The 25,521-nt window shown below is 57.5% G+C and overlaps 1 protein-coding gene across 1 annotated transcript in view; it reads right to left on the reverse strand.

Annotated features, from left to right (window-relative positions):
• Nucleotides 1–1,179: 1,179 nt before the first annotated feature.
• LOC125931057 (translation initiation factor IF-2-like) overlaps nucleotides 1,180–25,521 on the reverse strand; it is a 32,641-nt gene continuing 8,299 nt past the window's right edge. Inside the window, exons 3-4 of the mRNA XM_049643180.1 lie at nucleotides 6,054–6,121; nucleotides 1,180–2,563 (exon numbers count right to left, since the gene is read on the reverse strand). Coding sequence (XP_049499137.1) covers nucleotides 2,366–2,563; nucleotides 6,054–6,121 — 266 coding nt within the window. The 3' untranslated portion in view covers nucleotides 1,180–2,365. The remainder of the gene's footprint in view (nucleotides 2,564–6,053; nucleotides 6,122–25,521) is intronic.

The following is a 25,521-nucleotide window of genomic DNA, read 5'->3' on the forward strand; positions in this document are numbered from 1 at the left end:
GGCCCCTGGATCCTTGTTCCACCTGACAGATGGGGAGACTGAGGCCGAGGAGCCCCAGGGCTGGCGTCAGAGGGGTGCGTGCATTCCCAGACCCCCGCCCCCGCCCCCTGCCCCCCTCCGCTCCCAGGACGCTCTCCCTTCCGCAAGTTTGGGAAAGCTGGAGCTGTCTGGATTGAAATTCTTCAGCTGTGCTAGGCCAGCGGAGAAATCCAGAATGCATTGTTTAGACAGATGCCTTAAACCGCTCGGCAGGGGTGGGGTGGCGCAGGGGGAGGCGTGAACAGCGACGGGAGGAGGGACTGCACTGGGAAGGTCATCCTTTTTTTCTGCAAAAAGGTCAGCCGCAGACCGTTGCCAAGGCAACGGCGGGCTTAAAGATGGAGGCTTAAAAAGAACAGCCGGGTCCCCCCTCGGGCTGGGCTGTCCCGTGCTTCCCGTGCGTCCCGTGTGCGAGGGGCCTGGCCGCGGGCTCAGGAGGCCTGGGGGCTGGGGCAGATCTCGGCCCTGCCCTGTCCGGGGCCCAGCTGAGGCCACTGTGCACCTCGGTGTTCTCGGCTGTGGAAGGGGGCCAGTGTCCACACCCGGGCGGGACCCCCGGGGCCCGTCTGGGGTTGGGATGAACGGGCAGAGTCCCGGGGGGCCCTCCCCGGGGGAGCAGGCGGGGCAGGGAGGGGCTGGGGGCTCGGCCAGAGTCCCCGTATCTCGCCCCATGAGGACAAGCCGCCGCGCGAAGGAGGCCGGGGTTCCCTGTCCCCCTTCTTAGAGCCCAGGACAGGGACCCAGCAGCCCCTCTGGGTCTGAACCAGACTGGAGGCTCACATTCGCAGACCGGAGGGCGGCGGTCCCAAAGGAGGAGGCCCCAGGAGGGATGGCACAGGCCAGAGACCCCGGACAGTGGCCACTGTTCAGGGTGCGGGATTTGAGGGCCTTCCCAGCCAGCTGGGGGTTGGGTACGAGCGGGCATCAGCCCTGGCGACTGGGGGCCTCTGCTGAAGTTCTGCTGTGATACACGGCATTGTCTACATCTCTCTCCCTGGAGGGCAATCTGGACTCGGGCGGGCCACTTACCTTAGGCTACAGTGTCTGTTACCATTGTTGTTGAACAGTGACCTCCCTGTCCCTTTCAGCGTAAACAGCGGAATTAGGCAGCTTTTTCATGGAGATGAAATTCACACAACATACAACTAACCATTTTTATATGTACAATTCAGTGGCAATTAGTACATTCACCGAGCTGTGCAACCATCACCTCTATCCAATTCTGGAACATTCCATCACCCCCAAAGGAAACTCCGTCCCCATCACCAGTCACTCCGCACCCCCCACCTTCTCCAGTCTCTGGCCCCCACGAGCCCCTTCCTGTCCGTGGATGGGCCTGTTCTGGACGTTTCACACACGCGGACTCACACCCCGTGTGGCCTCTCGTGTCGCGTTCCCTCCCTGAGCGTCGTGTGTTTGGGGTCCGTCCGCGGGGCGGCGGGTGTTGGACGCCTCACTCCTGCTCGCGGCCGAGGGACGTGCCCGTGTGTGGTTATAAAAAGGTAATTTTTTTGAAAACTTGTGTTGGGACAGGGTTCCCAGGGACTCGCCATCTGGGTGAACTGGGAGTCCCAGGGAAGGCGGAGGGCCCCAGATGGTGTTTGTGGCCACAGGTGTCTGGGTCACCCATTGCCCCAGGCTGCCCTGGGGGCCTTCCAGTCAGGCTGGCCGTGGCCGTGGCCGTGGCCGTGGCCGGTGGGTCAGCAAGCAGATTAAGGCAGACCCGCAGTGGGTTTTCAGAGGCTTCACGAGCTCCTCCCGTGTGCTGGGCCTTGTGCTTGGTTCCCGGGAATCACGTCGGTGGGCCACGCCTCCTCCGAGGCTCCAGGGGAAGGCTCTTCCTGCCTCTTCCAGCTCCTGGGGTCCCATTGTTCCTTGGCTGGAGGCCTGTCCCTCCAATCTCTGCCTCCGTCGTCAAGTGCCCTTCTCCTGCCTCTTAGAAAAACACTTGTCACTGGGTTTGAGACCTACCCTGATCAGGATGATCTCTTCTTGAGATCCTTAATGACATCTGCAAAAAACCTTTTTTTATAAGTAAGCTCAAGTCTGACTTGGGCTCAGGTCATGGTCTCCTGGTTCGTGAGTTCGAGCCCCACGTCGGGCTCTGCACTGATAGCCCGGAGCCTGGAGTCTGCCTCAGATTCTGTGTCTCCCTCCCTGCTTATGTTCTCTCTCTCAAAAATAAATAAACATTAAAAAAAATTTTTTTTAAAAAGAAGTAAGCTCAAAATCAGTTTCCAGGGTTTATAACATGGACGAATCTTTTTTGGGGCAGGGAGGGTCCCCAGGCAGAGCAGGAAGAGGCCAGGCATGCGGGCCCGGATCCCTAGGGAGCCAGGTATGTTTCCAAATGTTCTGTGGCCTCTCTGCAGCTTGCGGGCAGACTCGGGTCGTTCCCCGAAAGTTCCAGAGGCCCGGTGTCGCCGCTGTCATGCGGCCTTGGTGTCGGGACAGCACAGAGCATCATGTCACCCAGGGTTTGCCTTGCTGCTGTTTCCACAGCTCCTGGGATTCTGCACGTGGCCTATAGGACGAGAGAAGAGAACAAGATAGGTGTGTGTTTAACTGGTGTCCGAGTTGGCCACCTGCATGGACGGCGACACCAGGAGGCCTCAGCCCCGGGGAGCAGCCAGCCCAACCCTGGGACCCTGGGTTGAGCACCAACTGCTCCCTTTTGCCATTTTTTCTATTTGACATCATAACCGTTACTCACAGCTCAGCAGCATGAAGCACGCTCACACCGTCGTGCCGCCGCCCCCAGCACCCGTCTCCAGAACTTTCCATCTCCCCAGACCGAGACCCTGTCCCCATGAAGCAGGGACTCCCCGCCCCTGCCCCACCCCTGGCTCCCACCGTCTATTCTCTGGCTGTGTGGACGGGACTCCTCTGGGGACCCCCTGTGAGTGGGGTCGCGCGGGGCGTGTCCTTCTGTGTCTGGCTCCTGTCACCGCGCACAGTGGCCTCCGGGTCCCTCCACGCGGTGGCAGGTGGCGGGACGTCCTTCCTCCCTGGGGCTGGGTCCCATTCCGGCGTGGGGATGGACACATTGTGTTTGTCCTTCATCCACGGAGGGACCCTGGGGTGTTTCCACCTTTCGGCCGTTGTGAATCATGCTGCCGTGAACGCGGGGGTGCAGGTGTCTGTCTCAGCCCCTGCTTTCCATTCCCCGGGTGCACGCCCAGGATCTGAGTCGCCGGTCGCGCGGTGATTCCGTGGGTAACTTTTGAGCAGCTGCCGGCTGTTTTGCACAGTCCTCCCCACTGCATGTTGTCCCCAGCTGCACACAAGGTCAAGTTTCTCCACTGGGCACCGGCTCCCGTGCCAGCCTTGCTGCCGTGGTGTTATTACAGAAGAGATCCTACGTTTGCTTGCTGGGCCTGTATCTACTATTTTTGCCGTAAATGCGGGCGTGGGCACCGGCCCCCAGCAGGTATGACCCTCTGCGGGACAGCCCGTTTGGAGAGATGCCCGCGTGGGAGCTCCCTGTCGGGGCCAGCTCCGAAGCAACGTTTGGGAGGGTGCCTCCTGTACGATGTGGCTGACCTGTGTCCCCAAGCCTGTGGCCCTGCTGGTGCTCTGCACCAGGTCCGAGTGAGTTTCCCGCGGCTGCCACGGCAAATGACCGCACAGAGTGGCTTCAAACAACAGAAATTTGTTCCCACCCAGTTCTGGAGGCCAAAAGTTCAAAATCAGGGTGTCACAGGCTCGCCCTCCCTCTGAAGCCTCCAGGGGACGATCCTCTCCCAGCGTCTGGTGGTTTCCTGGCCATCCCAGGCGCCCCTTGGCTTGTGGACACATCACTCCAATCCTCGTCTCCGCTGACACGTGGCTTCTCTGTGCGTCTGTGTCCAGTTCCCCTCCTCTTATGAGGACACGATCATCAGATTCAGGCCCACCCTGCTCCAGTGTGACCCCATCTTAACAAATTACATCTGCAAAGACCCTATTTGCAAATAAGGCCCCATTCACAGGTTCCGAGGGTTGGGACATGTGGGGACCTTTGTCTCTGGGGGACACAACTGAACCCACAACACTGAGGGATGAGAAAACCCACCTTCTAGAGATTAGAAGTAATTCATGTAAATGCCAGTGGGAGAAAAAAGTCAAGCAAATTCTTTTTTATTTAAATGTTTATTTATTTAGAGACAGCGAGTGACAGCATGAGAGGGGGAGGGGCCGAGAGAGAGAATCCCAAGCAGGCCCAAAGTGGGGCTCAAACTCGATACTGAGAGATCACGACCAGAGCCGATATCAAGAGTTGGTCGCTTAACCGACCGAGCCATCCAGGCGTCCCCAAGCAGATTCTTAGATGACAAGAAGTTCTGGCCAGAGGAGCCTGGGCAGGCAGGATGACAGAATACAACGTGAAATCCTGGACGGGATCCGGGAGCAGACAGAAGACGTTACCGGAGAAATGGGTGAAATCCACTTCCTAAGGCTGGGATTTCTGTATGACACAGGCAGGCCGAGTCCGAGGACCCCGAGGGAGCCCGGCAGGACCAGCCGGGAGGGCCCCTGGCTGCACGAAGGGTAGAAACCAAGCGCACTGCCATTGTCCTGGAACACGTTTGGGATCCGGGTCTTTTCAGGTGCCATCAGGTGTGTGGGGGCGAGGAGGAAAGTAGAGAACGACCACCACGAACTTCCTCGCCTCCCCCATGGAGAGGGAACAGACCTCTGTGGCTTACTCGGATGCAAGGGTTGCTACGGAGCGGGAGTCGCTGGGGCTGAGCAGAGAAACGGCAGAGACGCGGCCTTTCTGAACCTGAGCCCATGGCCCCAGACCTAGCGGTGTGCCGGGGCCACTTCCTGGAGGGAAGGTCAGGTGTGGACGTGGGGCGGGGGGAGCAAATCATTTGGAAATAAAAAGCTCACTTAGAAAACACGGGCCAGGGTCATTCTTGAACCATAACGTCCTAGAAGAAATTCCACATAGGGATATTTTTTTAATCCTGGGGTGAGAGAATCGTTTGTAACCGCGCTCTAGAAGCCAGAAACCATAGGCAGAAACCGTCCGCGATCTGACCATCGATCGACATGTTTAAAACCAATTACACATACAGGTGCACAGTGAATATCCTGAGTTGAGAACACCTCTTGTAAATCATCAAGGACCAAGCAAAAAAAAAAAAAAAAAAAAAAAGAGCAGAGTGTGAAAATGCAGCTCTTAGCAGCAGTGGGATGAGCGGGAAGGGGCCTTCGGCACTGGCGACCGAAGAGCTCACCCGAAGGGAGATGGCATTTGTGTTCCGTTTTGTTTTTCCGGGAAGGGGTGGCCGTGTGGCTGATGAAGCTTTAAGCCGGTCTCAGCGTGTATTCATCCTTCACACTTATATGGGTGAGCCCCACGCCGATATAAAGCGTAACTTTTTACTAACGGTCCGTATAATCTATTGTAAAAAGTTGAAATTATGCCGCGTCAAGGAAGCCGGGCGGAGGAAGACAAACCCTGTGTGATCTCACTCCTGCGTGGAATCTGAAACAGAACCCGAGCTCAGGGGGCACAGAGAACAGACTGGCGGATGCCAGAGGCGGGGGCGCGGGAAACGGGTGACGGGGCTCGACAGGTGCAGACTTGCAGTTACAAAGTGAGGAGGTCACCTGTCACGTGCGGGATAGGTAATGAGACTGTATTGTGAATTCGAAAGCTGCTAAGAGAGCACGGCTTGGAGAAGACCTGTGCGTGGTGACGAGCGCTGACCAGGCCCGCTGACATCGGTTGGCCACGTACACGAACACCAAGTCATTGTGTTGTGTGCCTGAGACTAGTACGGTGTCGTGTGTCCATTATATCTCAGTTTGCAAAAAAAACCAAAAAACAACAAAAAAAACCACGCAACAGAAAAGAAAGTTTAAATGCACTGGAGGGCTCGTGGCATGCGTGTCAATGTGTGCGTGTTCCCCGAGGCCCAGCGACTCCACTTCTGGGAACACGTCATCCGGGAGTCACCCCCTTCGAGGATGTGCGTCCAGCGCCCGTGTCCCCGCCGGCAGCCAGAACAGCCCGCGCTCACCTTCGGGATGGCACTTTCACGTGGAGGGATCCCGAGGGGCCGCTCTAAACGAGAACGCACGTCCGTATCTGGGGACGAAGGGAAGAAACGGCCCATCAGACGGCGTGGGAAACAGGCCGTGACCCGGCAACTGCCCGATTCGTCCCTGGCACTCACCCCAGAGAAGTGAGACTTTCGTATCCGCTCAGAGCCCGCGCACGAACACGACGGCCCCCGACGGGCACCGACCCAGGGGCCCCTCAGTAAGCCAGCCGGCACCCGCACGCCGCGGAAAACCGCCTGGCGAGACAAAGGCCACACTGCGGAGGGGCAAGAGCCGGGTGGGCCCTCGGGGCTTGTGCTCCACGGGAGAAGCGCATCTCCAAAGGCGGGGAGAGAACATTCTCACGATGACTGACAGACTCATGGACACGGACGGCACATCCGTGGGGCCCGGCGGTGAGGGGTGGCAACGGGTCAGCTGGGGGGGCTCTCCGCGGTGACGGGAACGCTCCGTATCCTGACGGGGTGCCGGGCACATACACGGACACGCGGCACAGCGGCTCAGAGCTCCGGCCACCCCGTGCCGGCCCCGCACTAGGCGTCAGCGTGGACGGAGGGGGCGCCGGGTGTAGGGGCTTCCCTGTCCGCCCTCTGCGAGTGCCCGTGAACCTGTGGTCATTTCTAAAGAAAGAGTAAAAAAAACAAAAACAAAAACAAAAAAAACCTTCAGCAGCACGAAAAAAAAAATGATCCCATTCGCATAAAAACACAAACTCCCTGAGGACGCTGACATCGGTCCACTGTGGGGCCGCGTCTCCTGGTGTCTCTTCCTTCCTCCTTTGTCCATTTCGGAGTTAAAAAAAAAATGTTGTTCAGGGCGCCAGGCCAGCTCAGTCAGTGGAGCGCATGACTCTTGATCTCGGGGTTGTGAGTTTGAGCCCCACGTTGGGCGTGGAAATTACTTAAAAAAAAAAGAAGAAAAAAAATTTTAAGGAAAACGTATTCTTATGATACAAAAACAAAACAAAACAAAACAAAACAAAACACCAGTTCAACATTTTTGGGAGACATCCGCCTATATTCTGGGAGACGGTGTGTTAGGTTTTCAGCGCGCCGGATGGTTGCACGGTCGCGTCATTGTCTGTGGTCCCCGGACCCAGCGGTCTGTGATTTTACAGTTGTCACTGTTTCTCACAGGAGGGTCGCGCAAGGGCAGCGCTAACCCCTGCTCTGACAGGGAATTAGTGTCAGAGCCGGCCCGGGGCCGGGACCTGCTCCCGGACCCCTGCCCTGTCGCCTCCCCGTGCCGACCGACCACCGGCCCCCGCGGTGCCTCGCGGGCCCTGGCAGAACACTGGCGGCCTTCTTGCCGCTACGAGCACGCCGAGAACGTGAAAGACGGGAAGGCGCCCACGCCGTCCGCGCAGTTCTCGGCGCACGGGCGTCCACCGGACCCACGCTGGCCCCGAGCGGGCGCATCTGCCCGCGTCCACACCTCCAGCCCGGTGCTCACGGACCACTTTTCTTTCCCCAGCGACGGACGTGTACCCCGTGCGTCACTTGGCCCCGCTGACTGCCGCAGCCTTTCCCCCACGCACCCTGTCCTGTCCTCCCCGCTGGGCCGCGGTCTGCCTTCGAAGCCCTGCCCCCCTGCCCCCGGCGCCCGGCTCTGGACAGACGTCACCTCCTGGAGGAACGGAGCCCCGCGCTTGGCCAGGCCGGAGGTGATCTCCTGTCCGCGGTGGCTGACTTAAAAGTCCCCGAAGGCAGGCTGCTACCCCAAGCTCCCGTGACTGCCGTCGGGCTGGCGTCCTCCTCCTCCGCAGGTCAGTGGTCAGCGTTAGCTGCCCGAGCTCCGCCTCCCTCTCCCCGGGGCTCCTCTCCCCGGCCCGGGCTGGGCTCCCTCCGTGGGCTCCTCTCCCCGGGCCCGGGCTCTCGTCCGGCTCCAGCCAGGCCGGCCGCCCTGCGTGTGCTTCTCTGGGGGGTGTTGGAGGTGTGGGGCTCACGTGGTGCCGCCACCGTCTCTCGGGACCCTGCTTTCTCGGGGGCCCCGGGACCGCCCCACGTGCCGAGCGCTCGGAGGCAGAGGGACGGGCGGCGGGGGGTAGGTGCCAGGCGGCTGTCCAACCTGTCCCTCGCCCAGGCAGCCCCCCAGGCCGGAGGGCCGCCTGCCCACTCCTCCTACGGGCAAGAAACGCTGTGTCTTGTTCTGAGTGTGTTTTCTTTGGCTCCAAGCAGAGTGCTGCCTTCCTTGCCCTTCTGGAAATTATCCCCTGCAAACTATAGTAAAGTCTTAAGACCAAAACCCGGAAAACCCCAACAAACCCTCCACACGATCACCCACGGGAAGCAGGGAGAACCTTCTCCATCCTGGCGCTGACAGGATGGCAGACGGGTGTCCCTGTTGGGGAGGGAGGCCGCGGTGGGGTCAGGGGGTGGAAGTCAGGAGGGTGGGATGGAACGAGTGACAAGGGGCAAGCCGAGGGCCCCACATCCAGCCCCGGGGCGCTCACTGTGGGGCCACCGTCTCCGAGCTGCCTTAGGCCCCAGCTCTGACCCGTCCCAGTTCCAGGGCCCAGTGCTCAGCAGGACCTTTTCCCAAAAAGCTGTGCTGACTGCCCGCGGGGATGCCGGGCCCCAGGAGTCCTGGGGGGGGGGTGTGGGGGGGCAGGGCAGGGGCACAATGGGCCCGCTGAACCCTCCCACGGTTCCGGTTCTCCTGAAATTGGATGGACACGGCTGCAGAAAGCCTCAGCCTCTCTCGCGGCCAGCCGGTGGTGCACAAAGCGGGCTGTCGTCCCACGTTTTCTGCTGTCCCTGCCTGTTGTCTGCTGTCCCCAGGGCCACTGTGGAAATCGGGGGCCGAGAGCCCTTCCAGCCAGGCAGGCTCTCTTTGTCCCCGTTTTGTGTGTCATTTTGGGGAGACAATAGGGGACACTTTCCTTTCCACCCTCTGGACAAGGCCTGGTAACAGCTCTCTGCCGACGGCGGTCACGGTCGCACCCTCTTGCGTCTGGGTACTTGAGGGCTCTCTAGGGAGAAGGGGGGCCAGCTCCCGGCCTTGTACCCGCTCCTTCCCCCTGCGGGCTCTGCGGGGACTGGCTGTCCCGCCCAGCAGAATCCTGAACCGTGACCAGTGTCTATTTCCCCTTGGGGTCACGGGGTCTCCCTCGATGGCAAGCGTCTGCAGACGGCGTAGCCGTTAACCGGCCGCGAGAGCAGCTGGACGCAGGAGATGGCCTCGGGCCGAGGGGCGCGAGGTGGAAACACTGGCAAATACCCGAGAGCCGCAGCCTGGGCTGGCCGGACCGGCGTCGGGTGGGATACGGGCCCTGAAACCCACAGCCCCGCAGCCCAGCTCAGGGCCATCTCCGTGGAGCTGCCTGAGGCAACACTGTGGAGAATGCAGCATTCAGCCGACTGGAAGAAAAGCGGGCAGACACATCTTGGGGGACCGTCCAGGGCAAAGACCCACGGGCGGCAGGAAGCCAGAGCGAGTATCTTACCTGCAAAATAAAAAGTCAGTCGGTTCTGGAAACTACCAGGGTCAGCCCATTTCCCATCCCGGGCTCGTGTGGGGCGGCCGCGCTCTGCTCCTCGCCTCTGCAGCCCACCCTCCCTCTCACGGGTCCGACTCGGACACTGGGGGTCCGCTGCCCCGTGGCCCCCAGAGGGCCGGACTGCGCTCCTCTGCCTCAGGGGCGGTCCTGTTTCATCCGACCAGGGACGTGGCGGGGGGGGGGGGGGGCAGGAGGACAGATGCCGGTTGCGTGGGCCCTGCTTGCAAACAGGACGGGTTTCTGTGCCGAGAGGGGGTGGCAGAGCCTGGAAGGCGCCGTGCGCACACCCGGGGTGGTCCCTGTTGGCCGTGAAGTCCTGGGTGGGGGTGTCGTGGCCCCCTGCCTGGACCTCAGATCGCCCCACCTGGAGGGCAACTTCCAGCCTGGCTAAACAGGGTTTTGTGAGGGCGGCTGGTGTCCCCGATCCTGTGGAATGCCCTGGCTCCTGGGACAAATTCCCCCTCTAGGTTTATTTTTTTGAGAGAGAGAGAGGGAGAGAGAGCGAGTGTACATGCGTGCTCGGGGAAGGGGCAGAGAGGAGACAAACTCCCCCTCTAACATCGTCCCTGAAGTCTTTTTTAAAATCAAGGTGAAATTTCCATAACGTAATCATTTTAAAGTGAACAATTTAGTGACGTCTCGTACGTCTGAAAGGTGGTGCCACCACCACCTCTATCTAGTTCCAGAACATTCCGTCACCCCAAAAGGAGAGCCCGGCCGCGTTAGCAGTCACTCCCCCTCCCCAGCCCTTGGTGCCCAAGAACCCACTTTCTGCTTGTGTGGACTGGCCTGTCGCGACACCTCACATCAGCGAAATCACTTTGCGTAAGGAGATCCCAAACACTGCACGGCACATACTTACGCTAAAAGTTATCTGTTTTTATCTCAAACGTTCTGCTGGTCGTCCTGGATTCTTACTCTACACCCAGCCGCCCATCTGGACGGGGCTGGTGGCTGGCACTCTCCTAGAGCGGGGCCCCTGCTCACCTTTGGGATGCTCCCAGCACGCGTCTGTGCCACAAGCAGCCCCACCCCCACCCCAGGGCCCGGTCTCAGCTGTGGAGACTGGGGGCCGTTCCTGTTGGGGGGGGGGTCACTTCTGCTCTCCTGGAGTTTATCTGAAAAGCCGAGGGCGTGAGCCTTGGCCAGCCCCGTTCTCTGTGCACCTGCGAGGGGGTTGGGAGGACACGGCTCCTGAAGGCCCTGGCCTGTGGAAGTCTGGCCGCCGGCTGTGGTGGGAGCCACCCAGCTGCCATGGCGGGCACAGGTCTGGACACACGGCTCATCGCATGCTAACGAAGCTTCTGCACACGGCCGGGAAGAACCAGGCTCCTGGCCCACCCAGGACTGACCCACGTACACAAAAGGCAGCAGAGAAACCTGCTTCTCGAATCAAACGCTGAGTGAAGCACATCATTTGCCTGGAGGTGAAAACGTCAATAGCCTCAAAGCCACAGTGGGTGACGAGGGAGATAGATGTCTGTGTGCTGCCCGGGGCCTGGGATGTGTCACCGCTGCCCGTGGCACCGAGGGACCCCCCCCCCCCCCCGCCCCGTCCCAGTACAGGCCTGGAGCCACCACCCCCACGTCCAGGCTGGCGGCCTCTGGTCGCTGCGAAGGTGGAGGGCAGCGAGAGGCAGGTGGTTTCTGGTTCCAGGAGACTGGCTGTGCAGTATAAGCCCTCAGCTCTGTGACCCAGTGTGTCCCAAAGTGACCCCCAGGCGCCCCCAGGGACCAACAGGGCTCACTGCTTCCCAGGCCAAGGAATGCTGTGCTTTGAATGTGTTTTCTGATCTTTCATCATCATTGCTATTATTACTAGGCTTTAATCTTTGGGACAGTCTCGGACTCACAGAAAAGCTGTGGGGACGGCACAGAGCCTGGTCACACCCAGGCCCCTCGAGGGTTCGGCTTCTCTGCCACCGCTGACGGCCGGCCGGGCTGCTGTGTGACTGCTCAGAGGCCCTCAGTCTCCCTGCGGCCCCTCTCTGCCCCAGGACCTGTTGGGATCCCACACGACGTCTCCACAGGCCCCTCCGGCTGAGACCTTGTTTTTACGCTGAGGACGGCTTGGAGGAGAGCTGGTCAGTGATTTCACGGGATGCCCCCTACTGAGGTTTGTCCGGTGCTGCTCTCACGGTCGGGCCGGGTCGTGGGTTTGGGAGGAAGATCAACATACCACACAAATCAAGCGTCCATGAAGAATTTTTCGAATTACAAAATTCTTGAATGATGCAGGTTTCTTAGAGAACGAAACTCAGAGAAGAGAATATACCCACTGAATCACACACACACACGTCCATACGTAACGCGTGCGTACGTAGGTTTGCATACGCGCGTTTTAAAAGTAAAACATGCACTTAAAAAAATTAAGACCGTATCACAGCACTGTTTTCTCAGAAACGTCTTTATGGAGATAGAATTCACGATCTGTACAGGGTGCCTAGTTAGAATGTACAATCCAATTGCTTTTGAGAGACCGCACCGTTAACTGTTTCAACACGGTGGTAGGATACACGTAACACAGAATGTGCCATTGGAACCACCGTCCAGTGTGCGATTCGGGGGCGTTCACTACAGTCCCGGTGTCCCTCGGCACCCGGCCCGGTCCCACGGCCGGTCTCTCGGGGCAGCTACCTGACAATGTGGTTTTTGTTTTTAATTTGCCAGAGAGCGTAAAGATGTCGGTCTCCCGAGCTCATCGGCCACCTGTAATTCCTTCCTTACCAGTCTTCCGATAATCTTTCTGGAACGGTCCCTTGTTTCTCGGCCTGACGGGGCTCTCTGGAACACGGTTCATCAGCCTTTTCCGGCAAAATCCTGCAGACGTGTTTCCAGACTGGGGAGCAGCACGCACGTGTCCGTCGCTGCCCCTCTGTGCAACCGGGGCCCTGCTCCCTGTCCCTGGGAAGTAGGTCAGGGTCTCAGTTCCTGGTCTACTTCCAAGGAATGTGAGCTGCTAAGACGGTAAAAACAACTGGAAACCACTGGATAAAAAAAGCACGATCGTTTTCACATCGGTGCGAGAGGGGGCGGGCACTACGGGAGCCGCCCGGCGACTCCGGGGCACCCACCCCAGGCCCACACTCACGGCTTCTTCCTTGAAAGCCGCCTGCCACTTCCACGGTGGCTCCCTGGTCCCCCGACTCGGCTACCAGCAGAATGGGCTTTCTACAGGCAGGTTTTGTCTCTTAGCTGTTTAGAACAGGCTGCCATCGAAGCATGGGGTCCTCTGACGGGGAGTGAGCTCAGGGGTGATTCCTAAGCCTGGTGTCTCTGGACTCCTCATCTGTGTGGTTCCCTAGCAGAGAAGCCTTTTCAGTTTTCTACACAAGCCATCATAAACTCGGTGGCTTAAAATCATAGACATTGACTCTCTGACGGTCCCGGAACCATTAGTCCCAACACCCAGGCGTGGGCAGGGCTGGATTCCCTCGGGACCCCAGGGAGCCCCGTCTCCTCCCTTTCCCGGCTCCCGGAGGCGCCGCGTCCTGGGCCGGTGGCCCCTCCTCATCCCCGTGGCCAGCGGCTCGGGGTCGGGGTCTGCCCATCTCTCTGCCTCCCTCTTCGTGAGGACCTCGTGAGGACGCCGGGCCCCCCGGGCACCCAGGGTCACCTCACCCCCACTTCGGGGCCTTGACTTGCTCCCACCTGCAAAGTCCTTCTGCCGTGTGAGGCGGCACGTCCCAGGCCCTGACACCAGGATGGGGGCGTCTCTGGGACTGTGTTCTAAGCCCACTCAGTGAAATGGGAACATTCTCTTTCCCTCTGGGCTCTCAGGACAGATCTCACGTGCCCAAGACAAGCTGTATACACAGGTTTGAATGAGCCGGTGGCCAGGAGGGTGCGGGGAAGGCTTGGAGTGGCCGGGGGCAGATACAGAGAACCCCTCCAGCCCTAGGCCTCCTCCAGGGGCCCACACAGAGGCCTGGGTTGCCTCGGAGGTGGGGGTCTAGCTCGGTCTCAGGCACCACAGACGAGGCATCGTGAGAACAGATCGGCAGCAAAGCCACTCCTGGACCCAGGTCACGTAGGCTCCCAGGCTCTGGAAAACCTGCTGATAGAAAAGCTACATCCACGCGTGCCCGAGTGGGGGGACCAGGCAGCCGCTGCGGAGGTGCCGAGCGGCCGTTTAAGGAGGAAGCCGCGAGCACAGGGTTAGGGCCGGTGATTGAGGACCCCCGGGCTCAGTACTCTCCCCTCTCTTGGTCCCGTGTGTGCGTTTCGGGCTCTTCGGAGACTACCAGGTCACCGGGCTGCTCTCGCCTCGCTGCCGGCCGGCTGAAGACAGAAGCAGGCTTCTGAGGGGTGAGAATCTGTCACCGCTGCACACAAAGCCAGCGGCAGAGGCACCCGGAAGGAGGGCCAAGCTCCAGGCAGGCGCCCTCAAACCGCACAGTGGAAGGCGAGGGCCGGTCATCTAGATCCGGGATGCGAGGATGGGCACTGGAACGCTTGTCCGGCCAACGGGAAGGAGTGGGCAGGGCATCCAGCAAGCGGCGTGGAGATCCTGAGATGCCCACATCCCACGCGTGAGAAATCACGTGGGCACACAGAGCTGCGAGGAAAGCGGGGCCTCCAGCCATGCGCCCCGGGAGAAGGGAAGAGAACGCTTGGGGACACGGCAGCCTGCGTTCGTATGAACTGTGTATGTATTTGTGTCCTTAGAGTCTGGGTTTTGTTATGGGTTGTGCTGTGTCCTCCCCCCCCCCGATCCGTACGTTGAAGTCCTGACCCTCAGACCTCAGAAGGGGACCTTATTTGGGAATAGGGTTGTTGCAGGTATAGTTAGTTGGGGTGAGGTCACGCTGGAGTAGGGTGGGCCCTAAAGCAATGGCTGGCGTCCTTCTAAAAAGGGGACGTTGGGACTCACTAGCAGCGGGAAGCCCCGCGAAGAGGGGGCCGAGATGGGGTGATGCTTCTACAGGCCAAGGGACGCCAAGATTGCAGTGTCCCCCCAGTGATGCTGGGAGAGCCTGAGGCAGATTCTCCGTCAGCAGGAACAGCCCTGTGACACCTTCTTCTTGGACTTGTGGCTCCAGAGCCGGGAGAGGATAAATGACCGCCATTTGGGCCGCCTGGTCAGTGGTGCTTCGTTACAGCTGCCCCAGGTAACCAACACAGGTGTCTATTTTTATGAATAATAAGTTACTCGTAGGGGGCCTGGGTGGAGGGGCGCCTGGGTGGCTCAGTCGGTTAAGCGTCCGACTTCAGCTCAGGTCATGAGCTCACAGCTTGTGGGTTCGAGCCCCGCGTCGGGCTCTGTGCCGACAGCTTGGAGCCTGGAGCTGCTTCGGATCCTGTGTCTCCCTCTCTCTGCCCCTAACCCACTCACATCCTGTCTCTCTCTCTCTCTCAAAAATATATAAACCTTAAACAAATTAAAAACGTAATAAACTACCTGTAGAAGTAAGACCTGCTCCTCGTCCACGTTCAGACTCGCAGCAAGCAAACCACTAAACGGCTGGGGGGGGGCAGCAGCGCACGGAGGCGGCTGGGACCGGTGCTCGGGTGCGTCAGGGAGTGTGGCCCCGAGGACGCCGCCGCACAGAGCCCCCCTCCCCCTCCCCCACGCCCCCACCTCTCGCCGGGTCTCGCCAGGGCTCTCTGCAGTGTGGGCAGAAGGCCCTTCTCCATAGGAGCTGACCGAAGAACGTTCTGGGAGACCAACCCTGGGAGGCAGTGATCCACCAGCGGGCACCTCGTGACAGGGAAAAGGCCGCCCAGCCCTTCGGTTGTGCGGGGGGAAAGCCACGCGGTGGCCTCGGGTTCCCCAGGCGGAGAACCGCGCGCGGCTCCCAGACCCCGGGCCTCCCTTGGGGTTGCTCTGAGGTCGATCCCCGCCTCCCCTGCAGGGGTGGCCCTGGCCCCCCCCCGTTCGTTTCCCCCAGGAAACGCGAGGTCCCTGTCCTCGCGTGTCTCAAACCGTTTCTCAAGGCCAAGTTCACTTCTCTTGCTGCTCTGCGGTGAATGCTGAGTTTCGGAGAGCTGTCCCACGGACAGTAAAACCGCGAAGACGGCACGGAGAGCTCTCGTGGTCCCCCCGCCGGTTCCCCGCAGTCCTGACACCTGGCCCCGGCGTGGTACGTTTGTCACAAGTAGCGAATCGATGTCGCTACTGCATTCCTGACTCAAGTCCACACTCTGTCCAGACTTCCTGTTTCCTGTCATGTCCTTCTCTGTCCCAGGCCCTCTCCACCCCGGGATCCCACGTGACATCAGGTGTCACATCTCCGTTGGCCCCTCTGGGCTGAGACCGTTTCTCAGACTCGTTTCGGCGCCCTGGGCGGTGGCGTTTTGTAGGACGCCGCTCTGCCGGGGCTCGGCTCGTGTTCCCACGGTTAGACCGGGGTGGCCGTTTCGGGCAGGACCCCCTGGCCCACCCCCGTTTCTGTGGGTGGTTCCGCGAACTTCTCGGGGGACGCGAGTTGCCCTCCTGGACCGAGGCCAGGACGAACCCCGCGCTTCTCGCATACTTCCCCGTGCTGATACCCGAGGCGCTTTGGTTTCCTAGAGTTATTCAGTGTCGGAGTTTTGTGTTTTACTCATATTTATGACCTTTAAAAATTGAAGGATACTGCCTGTGTCTGTAATCCTCACTGAAATGTCTACTTTGCCCTGGTTTTCAACTTCAAATAAAAGGAATCATACTCTGAAAAAACAAAGGAAAACCTCAGATCCCAGAGCCTGAAAACAAAAAGTAACATCTCTGTGTCCTTAAAAAATACTCAAACGTTCTGGTCATTCGTATATATACTTTGAAATGTATGCCCTGTCTGGAATTTCAGAAGTAAATACTTTTAATAGCTGGTGGCTTTTCCCTAGGACCATTTTAGAATACACTGTATGGGTTTTTTTAGCTGAAAAAGACAGGACATCAGCTGAGACCCTTTGGTGGAGACCCGCCCACGGCAGCGGTGCTCACTGGGCAGTCCCGCCCCAGGGACAGCAGGTGGCGTCTGGGACGGCTGTGGTCATCAAGACCACTGAGGGGTGGGGGAGCCGGCGATGCCCAGATGCCCTGGTGGCAGCACTTCCGAGGGGGAGACCCTGCCCCACTGACGGAGTGTCCTGCGTGTGTCCGCGCCCAGATTTCCCTTTTATAAAAATACTATCATTGGAATGGGGACCGTCCACGCTCCAGGGTGACGTCACCTGAACTAATTACATCTGCGTGGCCCTATTCCTAAATACAGTTCTGTTCCGAAGTCTCGGACTCCAGCCTGTGAGCTCGGAGGTCACAGCTGGAGCCCCTGCGCTGTGCACGTCTGACCCCCTGCCTCTGTGCTGTCAAGTCAAGCACCGTGTCGGGGTCCCTCAGGGTCCAGGCCTGTCCTCCCTGTGCGTCTCTGTGTGGGGACCACCTGCTTTGGGAGGAGGGGACGGCACTTAGAAGCTTCCTTTCAACTCACTACCTCCAACCTGCAACTGCACGGTTTAAGGAGCCGGGACGGACCCTGATGCCAGAAGGCGCAGTCCTGCCGTGGCCCCGCACAGGCCTCGTGCCTGCTGCCTGTCCCCCAGGTGCCGAGACTGCGTCCTGACAGGCAGGCGCCCTGAACGCCGCCCTTCCCTGATGCTTTGCACTTCCAGGCCCCCCAAAAGAGCATGGGGTGTGGCAGCTGTGGGACCCACCGGCTCCGGGGTGCTGCGAGCACAGGGGGGCTTCATTGCAAGCCACAGCCCCTCTCAGCTGTTGCCTCCTTTCACCCGGAGGACTGTGGGTTCCGTCGAGTCTGCATCTCAGAACAAACAGCGTTTTCCTGATGCTTCCGGAACCTTTGGTTCTCCAGTGGAATATTAACACCCTCCTTCTTTCTAACAAGGACACAGGGAGTCTGTCTCCCGTGTAGGGGGCTCTGGCCTCGACATGGGTTTGCAGAAACACAACATTCTGTGGAGTTTTTATTTATTTTTAGCTTATTTTTTTAGTAATCTCCACACCCAACGTGGGGCTCAAACTCACGACCCTGAGCCCAAGAGTCACGTGCTCCTCCGAATGAGCCAGCCAGGCGCCCCTGGAGTTACGGTTTTTAAAACATTTTATTGATCAGTTTCACATTCAGAGAATGAAATTTTGGATGCTAAGGAGACCGATGCTTCCTGACCATGTGTTTCACTTCATTTTCGGAAGACTGTGAGTGAGTTCATCTGGTCTTTATTAAAAGAACTAAAAAGCCTAAATACACTACAGTTTGCCTCATAAGCTGACCCGCAGGCTGTGGCAAATATGAAATACAAGTCAACTAAAACAGACGCTTGCGTTTTTAATTTCCTGCCCAGATCCGTGATGGAAGTGTCCCGTGCAGGGGACAGCAGCACATAAGAAATAGGGCCCAAGTCTCAATCCTGCCCCTGGGGAGGGGGTAGTGTGTTTCACTGTTCCATGGGGACAGAGTCTCAGTCTGGGGAGACGGAAAGTTGAGGAGATGGAGGGTGGGGGTGGCTGCACGACGGTATGCTCGAGGCCACTGAGGTGCGCACTGAAAAATGGTTAAAATGGCCATTTCACGTCAGACGTATTTGACCGCAATTTTAAAAACCTGCCCCTGGGTGAGGATCAGGGTAGAAACACACGCGGCCCCTTGGAGTCGGCCGGCTCTGAAAGCGCGCCTGCCCGGGGAGAAGGGCGCACCGTCGGCGCAATCGGGTGCAGACAGTTGCAAAAGCAGGGGACAAACCTGCACCCGGACTTGGTTCCTAGCCCGGTGCAGCCTTCCGTGGGGGGGGGGGGGGGTGCAAACCCGGCTTCGATGCGCGGTCAGTGCTTTCGGGGTTCCTTCACCAATCTGCCAGGCATCAGTGGGAGCCAGGGTTCTTCGGGATTTAGGAAGGCAGAGTCCCCTTGGGGGGATGACAGGCACAGCCCCCCGACTCTAGACAACGACGTTGCGAGAGCGGTCTCCACTCGCTGTCTCGGGTGGACATGAAACAGGGTGGGGTGACCCTGAGAAATCTGGGTTCCGGGTACCAGGGGGAGCACTCGTATGGGCGCGGGCGGGGACTGGAAGGGGTGGGGAGTGGGGGCCGGTGGCTGTGTGAGCGTTGGGAACAACGTGAGACAATATGATGGAGGACCTTGAAGAAAACAAATAAAAGCAGCCGTAGATCACACGTCTGGGGGAAGGAGGAGGAAACAGAAAGGAGGAAGGAAACAAATCTCCCCAGAGGCGCTTGTTTGAAATGCAGATGACACTGTGCAGCGTGCCCTGAAATGCCTAATAGTCGAAATGAAAGGCTTTTTTAAAAAAATCAAAGGCAGACAGGATGGGAACTCAACGGGGCCTAATCCTTGACTCTTTGTTGAAGAGACTCCCCCCATCCCGCTCTGGGAACGCAGGTGTCGCCGTGGTGTGGAGGATGAAGCCACTGGAGAACAACTGAAGGGGGCGGCAGAGGGGTCGCGTTCCTGACGGGGTGTCTGTCACCCTCTGACCCCACCGCTGGACACGCCAGGGAACATCCCAGATGGCATGGGAGACGCTTGACGTGTAGGCACGGACCTAAAACTGTTTCTTAGTGTCGTACAGCGCGCACGACATCCACATCCTAACCGTGTCTGAGCGCACAGCTCAGCGGCACCAGGCACACGCACGGTGTCCTCCGGCCGCCCCCACCGCCCGTCTCCAGAACTTTCCACCTCCCCAGACTGACCCTGCCCCCATGAAGCACGGACTCTCCGCCCCTGCCCCGGCCCTGGCTCCCGCCATCTATTCTCTGGCTCTGTGGACGGGACTCCTCTGGGGACCCCCCGTGAGTGGGGTCACGCGGGACGTGTCCTTCTGTGGCTGGCTCCTGTCACTGCGCACGGTGGCCTCCGGGTCCCTCCGCGTGGCGGCAGGACGTCCTTCCTCCCCGAGGGTGGGTCACATTCCAGTGTGTGGACGGACACATCGTGTTTACCTCTCCTTTGTCGACGGACACCTGGGTTGATTTCAACTCCTGTCTCCGGTAGACAGGGCTGCTATGAACATGGGCGTGCAGACGTCTCGTCGATATTTCAGCGCTTTCCGCGTTTCTGGGTAGATGCCCGGAGTGGGACTGCTGGGTCACATGGTCACCCTATTTTTAACTTTTTGAGGAGCTGCCATGCTATTCTCCACAGCAGCTGCGCCTTTGCCCCCACCCCTGAGCTCAGCCAGCAGCCAGGGCCAGCGGAGGGTAGGTCCCCGGCCCGGCTCCCGGCGCGGGGGTCCCCGCGGTGGCTGGGGCACACGAGCGCGCCGGTGTCGGTCACCCGAGGCCGCGACTCTATCGGTCTGCTCGGACAGCCGTAACAAAATACCACAGATGGGGGACTTAGGTGTTCATTGTCTCCCAGCTCTGGAGACCAGAAGTCTGAGACCGAGGTGTTGGCGGGGCCGGTCTCTGCGTCGTCTAGGGTGTCAAGGGTTTCTGTGTTGCCAAGGATGTCTCTTGATCGGACGGGGGCCCCCAAAGGTGCTGGCTGGGGGGCGCAGGCGGTGAAAGGGTCCCCTGGGGCAGAACGGAGGAGACAGAACGGAAGCGAACTGGGAGCGGGCAGGGCGGCAGAGGAGAGGCGGCGGGTGCGGGCGATTTTAAAGCGGGAAGCAAAGGAGGTGTGGCACCGCATCCATTTTTCCCCTTTGTGGTAGCTGCCTGGCTGCAGGCAGCCCACCGGTGGGTTAGGACCTATGCATTTTCGGGGCGAGCCCCCCGAAGGGCCTGTCAGGATCCAGCCGGGTGGTCCGGCGGCCCTTTGTACGTCCCGTTGCTCAAGCCTGTTTGCCTCAAAGCGGCCTCGACGGTTTCTCCTGAGGCCTCTCCCCTTGGCGCGTAGACAGCCATCTTCTGCCCGCGTCCTCACGTGGCCTCCCCCGTGTCCCAACGTCCTCCTCTTACAAGGACGCCAGCCATGTCGGGTTAGGGCCCACCTCTGCAACCTCCTAACGGCCGCTGAGACAGGTTAACCACACGCACACTGGGCGCTAAAAGCATAAATCCATTCTCTCAGAAGTCCCCTGTCATCCTCACTGGGTCAAAAGCACGGGTCCCATCAAAATCCTTGATCGCATCTAAACTGTTCCTCTTCTGCTACACATTTCACAGGCTCCAGGAATTAGGACGCGGGTATCTTCTGGTGGCAGAGTTAGTTTACCGCACCACCCCCGAGATCGCTGCTCAGCCACGAAAAGCAATGGAGCGCTAACACACGTCCTGTGGATGGCCCCTGGACACACTCAGGGAGGGGACCAGACGCGAGAGGCCACCGGGTGTGTGATTCCACGTGAGCGAAAGGTCCGGAACAGACTCATCCACAGACAGGAAGGGGGCCTGTGGGTGCTGGGGGCTGGGGAAGGGGTGGTGATGGGTGCTAATGGAGACAGGGACTCTTTTGGGGGTGATGGAATGTTCTAGAACTAGACAGAGGTAGTGGTTACACAACATAGCGAATAATACCACTGAACTGAACGCTTTAAGTGGGTAAGCTGTATTATATGTGAATTTTATCAGCACAAACCCACTTAACATTTGTTCAAACTGCAATAAAGTTAGTTGTAAGTGTTTGATTAAAAAAAAAAAAACGGGCAGCTGGGGCACCTGGCTCAAAGCTCAGAGCCTGGAGCCTGCTTCAGATTCTGTGTCTCCCTCTCTCTCTCTCTGCCCCTTGCCCACTCATGCTCTCTCTCTCTCAAAAATGAACATTAAAGTATACACATATGGGAATGCAAGCTGGTGCAGCCACTCTGGAAAACAGTATGGAGGTTCCTCAAAAAATTAAAAATAGAACCACCTTACAACCCAGCAATTGCACTAAAGGCATTTACCCAAGGGATCCAGGCGTGCTGTTTTGAAGGGACACACGCACCCCCATGTTTATAGCAGCACTATCGACAATAGCCAAAGGATGGAAAGAGCCCAAATGTCCATCGATGGATGAATGGATAAAGAAGATGTGTAACACACACACACACACACACACACACACACACACAAATACACACACAATGGAGTATTACTCGGCAATCAAAAAGAATGAAATCTTGCCATTTGCAACTACGTGGATGGAACTGGAGGGTATTATGCTAAGTGACATTTGTCAGTCAGAGAAAGACAAAAATCACAAATTCACTCATATGAGGACTTTAAGAGAAAAACAGATGAACATAAGGTAAGGGAAACAAAAATAATATAAACACAGGGAGGGGGACAAAACAGAAGAGACTCATAAATATGGAGAACAAACTGAGGGTTGCTGGAGGGGGTGTGGGAGGGGGATGGGCTAAATGGGGGAGGGGCACCAAGGAATCTACTCTTGAAATAATTGTTGCACTATATGCTAACTAATTTGGATGTAAATTAAAAAAAAAAAAAAGACCCGATGAAAGGGAGGACCTGGAATAAGTGAGAAATTGAGATAAATTAAATTTCTTGGTGCAAATTCAGCGTAGGAATATAGTAACATTCATAAAGAATGTTTTAGCGTTTACAAATGTGTATCTTTACTATTCCTTACGTGTGTGCAGAATAAATCCCTCCCCCGGCAAAATAAAGAAAATAAATAAATAAAATAAAATATATATACACATGCATCTCAGGGGCGCCTAGGTGGCTCAGTTGGCTGAACGCCTGACTCCTGATTTCGGCTGAGGTCACTCATGATCCCAGGATCGTGGGATCAAGCCCTGTGTCATGCTTGGCACTGAGCATGAAGCCTGCTTGAGATTCTCTCTCTCTCTCTCTCTCTCTCTCTCTCTCTCTCTCTCTCTCTCTCCCCACCTCTGCCCCTCTCCCCCACTCCTGTGCACACACTCTCTCCCTCTAAAATAAAAAAAAATATACATATACATATATATACACACACACGTATATATCCGGATCTATCTCATAACCGATTTTCCTCAGTCTCTGGAGGCTTGTGTGACACACTCACACAGTGTTGAAAGCTCCCTGTTAAATGAGACAGAACTGGCACCACCAAGGGTTCTCGCGGAAACAGTCAAATCCACGTAATGTTCCTAGAAGTTCCATTTGCCCCTTTGGAGAAAAGTCTACACAAGTCCAATTGATAAATAGGGTTGCCAGATTTACCAAATAAAAATACAGAACACCCAGTTACCTATGAAATTTACATATGTGACAAGTATTTTTTTAGGATGCAATAAAGAGGGACTCGGACTAAATCAGTAGCTGTACGTTAATCCTGCATCTAACGTGTACTATGTATAATTTGCATGTAACGTGTACCTAGCGATTTAATCCCCTATTTTTCCTGGCAACGCTGACCCAAAGAGGTATGGTGAGGAACTTAGTAAGTGTGATGTTTTAATGGGTTGAACGTGTCTCCCAAAAGTCACGTTGAAGTCCTAACCCTCAGGAACCCATGAATGGGGCCTTATTTGGAAAGAAGGTCTTTGCAGATGTAATTAGTTTTCTTTTTAAAAATTTTTAATGTTTATTTATTTTGAAAAAAAAATTTTAATGTTTATTTTCGACAGAGAGAGAGAGACAGAGCATGAGCGGGGGAGGGGCCGAGACAGAGGGAGACACAGAATCCGAAGCAGGCTCCAGTCCCCGAGCTGTCAGCAGAGAGCCTGACGCGGGGCTCGAACTCACAGACCGCGAGATCATGACCTGAGCCAAAGTCGGACGCTCAAACGACTGAGCCACCCAGGCGCCCCTTATTTATTTATTTTGAGGGAGAGAGAGAGGCAGAGAGGGAATCCCAAGCAGGCCCCACAGTGTCAGCGCAGAGCCTGATTCGGGGCTCAAACCCATGAACCACAAGGCCATGACCCGAGCAGAAACCAAGAGTCGGGGCCGAAACCAAGAGCTCAACCGACTGAGCCACGCAGGCATCCCAAGACGAAATTAGTTCAGATGAGGTCACAGTGGGTGAGAGACCTAAGTCCACTGAGCGGTGTGCTTGTAAGATGAAGGGAACGTGGACACGGACACAGAGAAAAGACAGCACCTATAAGCCAAGAGACACCAGGGGACACCGGAGCCACTGAGCGGCTGGAAGAGGCAGGAAGGTTCCTCCCTAGGGGCCTCCAGGAGGAGCATGGCCCTGCCACACCTTCCGTTTGGGTTTTTGGCTTCCCTGACCAGGAGATGCTCAATTTCTGCTTGAGGTGTTTTGTCACCACGGTCCTAGAAAAGTAATACGGCCGTGATCTACATCCTGTGCAGAAACCCAGGCCGAGGGCCTCAAGCTGTCCCGTTAGTATTTCCTCTCCATGTGCTAATCCCGTGCACATCCCAAAGGACAGTCCCTGTGGATGACACCATGTACGACCCCTGTGAGAACTAACCTCATACGTGCTAAATGCAAACAGCAGGGTCCCGAGGCGGACAGGTTTGGGTTCTCAGAAAGCCATGTTTGGGGGGAAAGATCAACTAAGCTGTTCACCAAAATCAGCTTCCGAATGCCAGGAGACGGTGGAGAGAGAAAGATGGGGCTCTCCTCTCCTCCCGCGGTGGCCTGCGCCCAAAGAGAAGTCCTGATGAACAGGTGGAAGTTCTCGAGAAGGCGGCTGTCTGAAGGGCTGTCTTTTCGTTGGTTTTTTCACGCGCCAGGCGGTGAGCCCGCACTGGGCGCAGGGCCCAGGCTTGTCCTGAGGACACCGAGGGAGCAGGCTGAACAATTTGAGGCTACCTCTAGGAATGATGGCAGGAATGCAATTAGTCTATGGCCACAGGCCTCATCCAGAGTGATCCTGCCTCCAGGGAACACCGGGCAATGTCTGAGGACATCTGTGGTTGACGCGACTGGGGTGGTCCCGACATCGAGCGGGTGGGGGCTAGGGACGCTGCTCAAACCCGCATGATGCCCAAGGAGGCCCCAATGGCAGCGCTGAAGAGGGCGTACACCTTCTTCCTGCCCGTCAGCAAAGCCACCGATAAGCCCTGAAGGCCAAGTCAGGAGCCTGGGCCCCCAGGAGCTGACGGTGGGGCAGCGTGCTGGGAAGGGAGGCCAACAAGGTGTGGCACACACGGGTAGTTAGCAGTGCTACGCGCCCCACCGGGGCCAGCGGGAGCCGTCCCGAGCAGGGAAGGGCTAGCACGATGTAGATGATCTTCAGATACAGCAGAACCTTGGACTGCGAGTAACTTGTTCTGCAAGCGTTCCGCATGACAAGGGAACGTTTCTAACAAACTTTAACTTCATAATCGAGCGATGTCTTGCAATACGAGTAATACGTGACCTTGAACATCACATGATCACAACTGAGCCAAGAGTTCTTGAAATTCGCTTTGATATGCAAGTGCTTTTGACAATAAGCACGTCCCTGGAATGAATCATGACTGCAAACCAAGGTTTTACTGGCATTTTACTTTTTGGGGCGCCTGGGTGGCTCAGTTGGTCAAGCATCTGACTCTTGATTTTGGCTCAGGTCATGATCTCAGGTTCATGGAGTAGAGCCCTGAGTTGGGCTCTGTGCTGACAGCATGGAACCTGTTTGGGATTCTCCCAGCCCCCCTGCCCCTCCCTGGCTGGTTCTTTCTCTCTCTCTCTCTCTCTCTCTCTCTCTCTCTCTGTCTCTCTCTCTCTCTCCCCCTCCCTCCAAATAAGTAAACGTTAAAATATATATATTTTTTACTTTTTTGGTCACCTTTTTCAAAAAAACAGAAGTAACGCAGGCCCAAGGTAAGCAGACAAAGCTCAGGAACGTGACAGAGTCCCATCCACCCCCTCCTCCAGGACTGCCCTGCACCCACCGACCGGCCTGCGTCAGCACAACGTGCGGCCGGGTCAAGTCTATGGGCCTTGGTTCTCCGAGGAGCGTGGAGGCACGTTAGGGTTTTGTTGGTCTAAACCGTAGCTCGGGTCTCCTCCGGCTCCTTGCACGCGTCAACATTCACCTCTCCGACGGACTTGGCCGCACGCCGACGGCGGCTGGCTGGCAGGCTTGCCCTCTGCTTGAGCGGAGCAGGACCAGTTCAGGGAGGGTCTGGCCAAC

Source organism: Panthera uncia, chromosome A2, assembly GCF_023721935.1.
Source record: "Panthera uncia isolate 11264 chromosome A2, Puncia_PCG_1.0, whole genome shotgun sequence".
Lineage (NCBI taxonomy): Eukaryota > Metazoa > Chordata > Mammalia > Carnivora > Felidae > Panthera > Panthera uncia.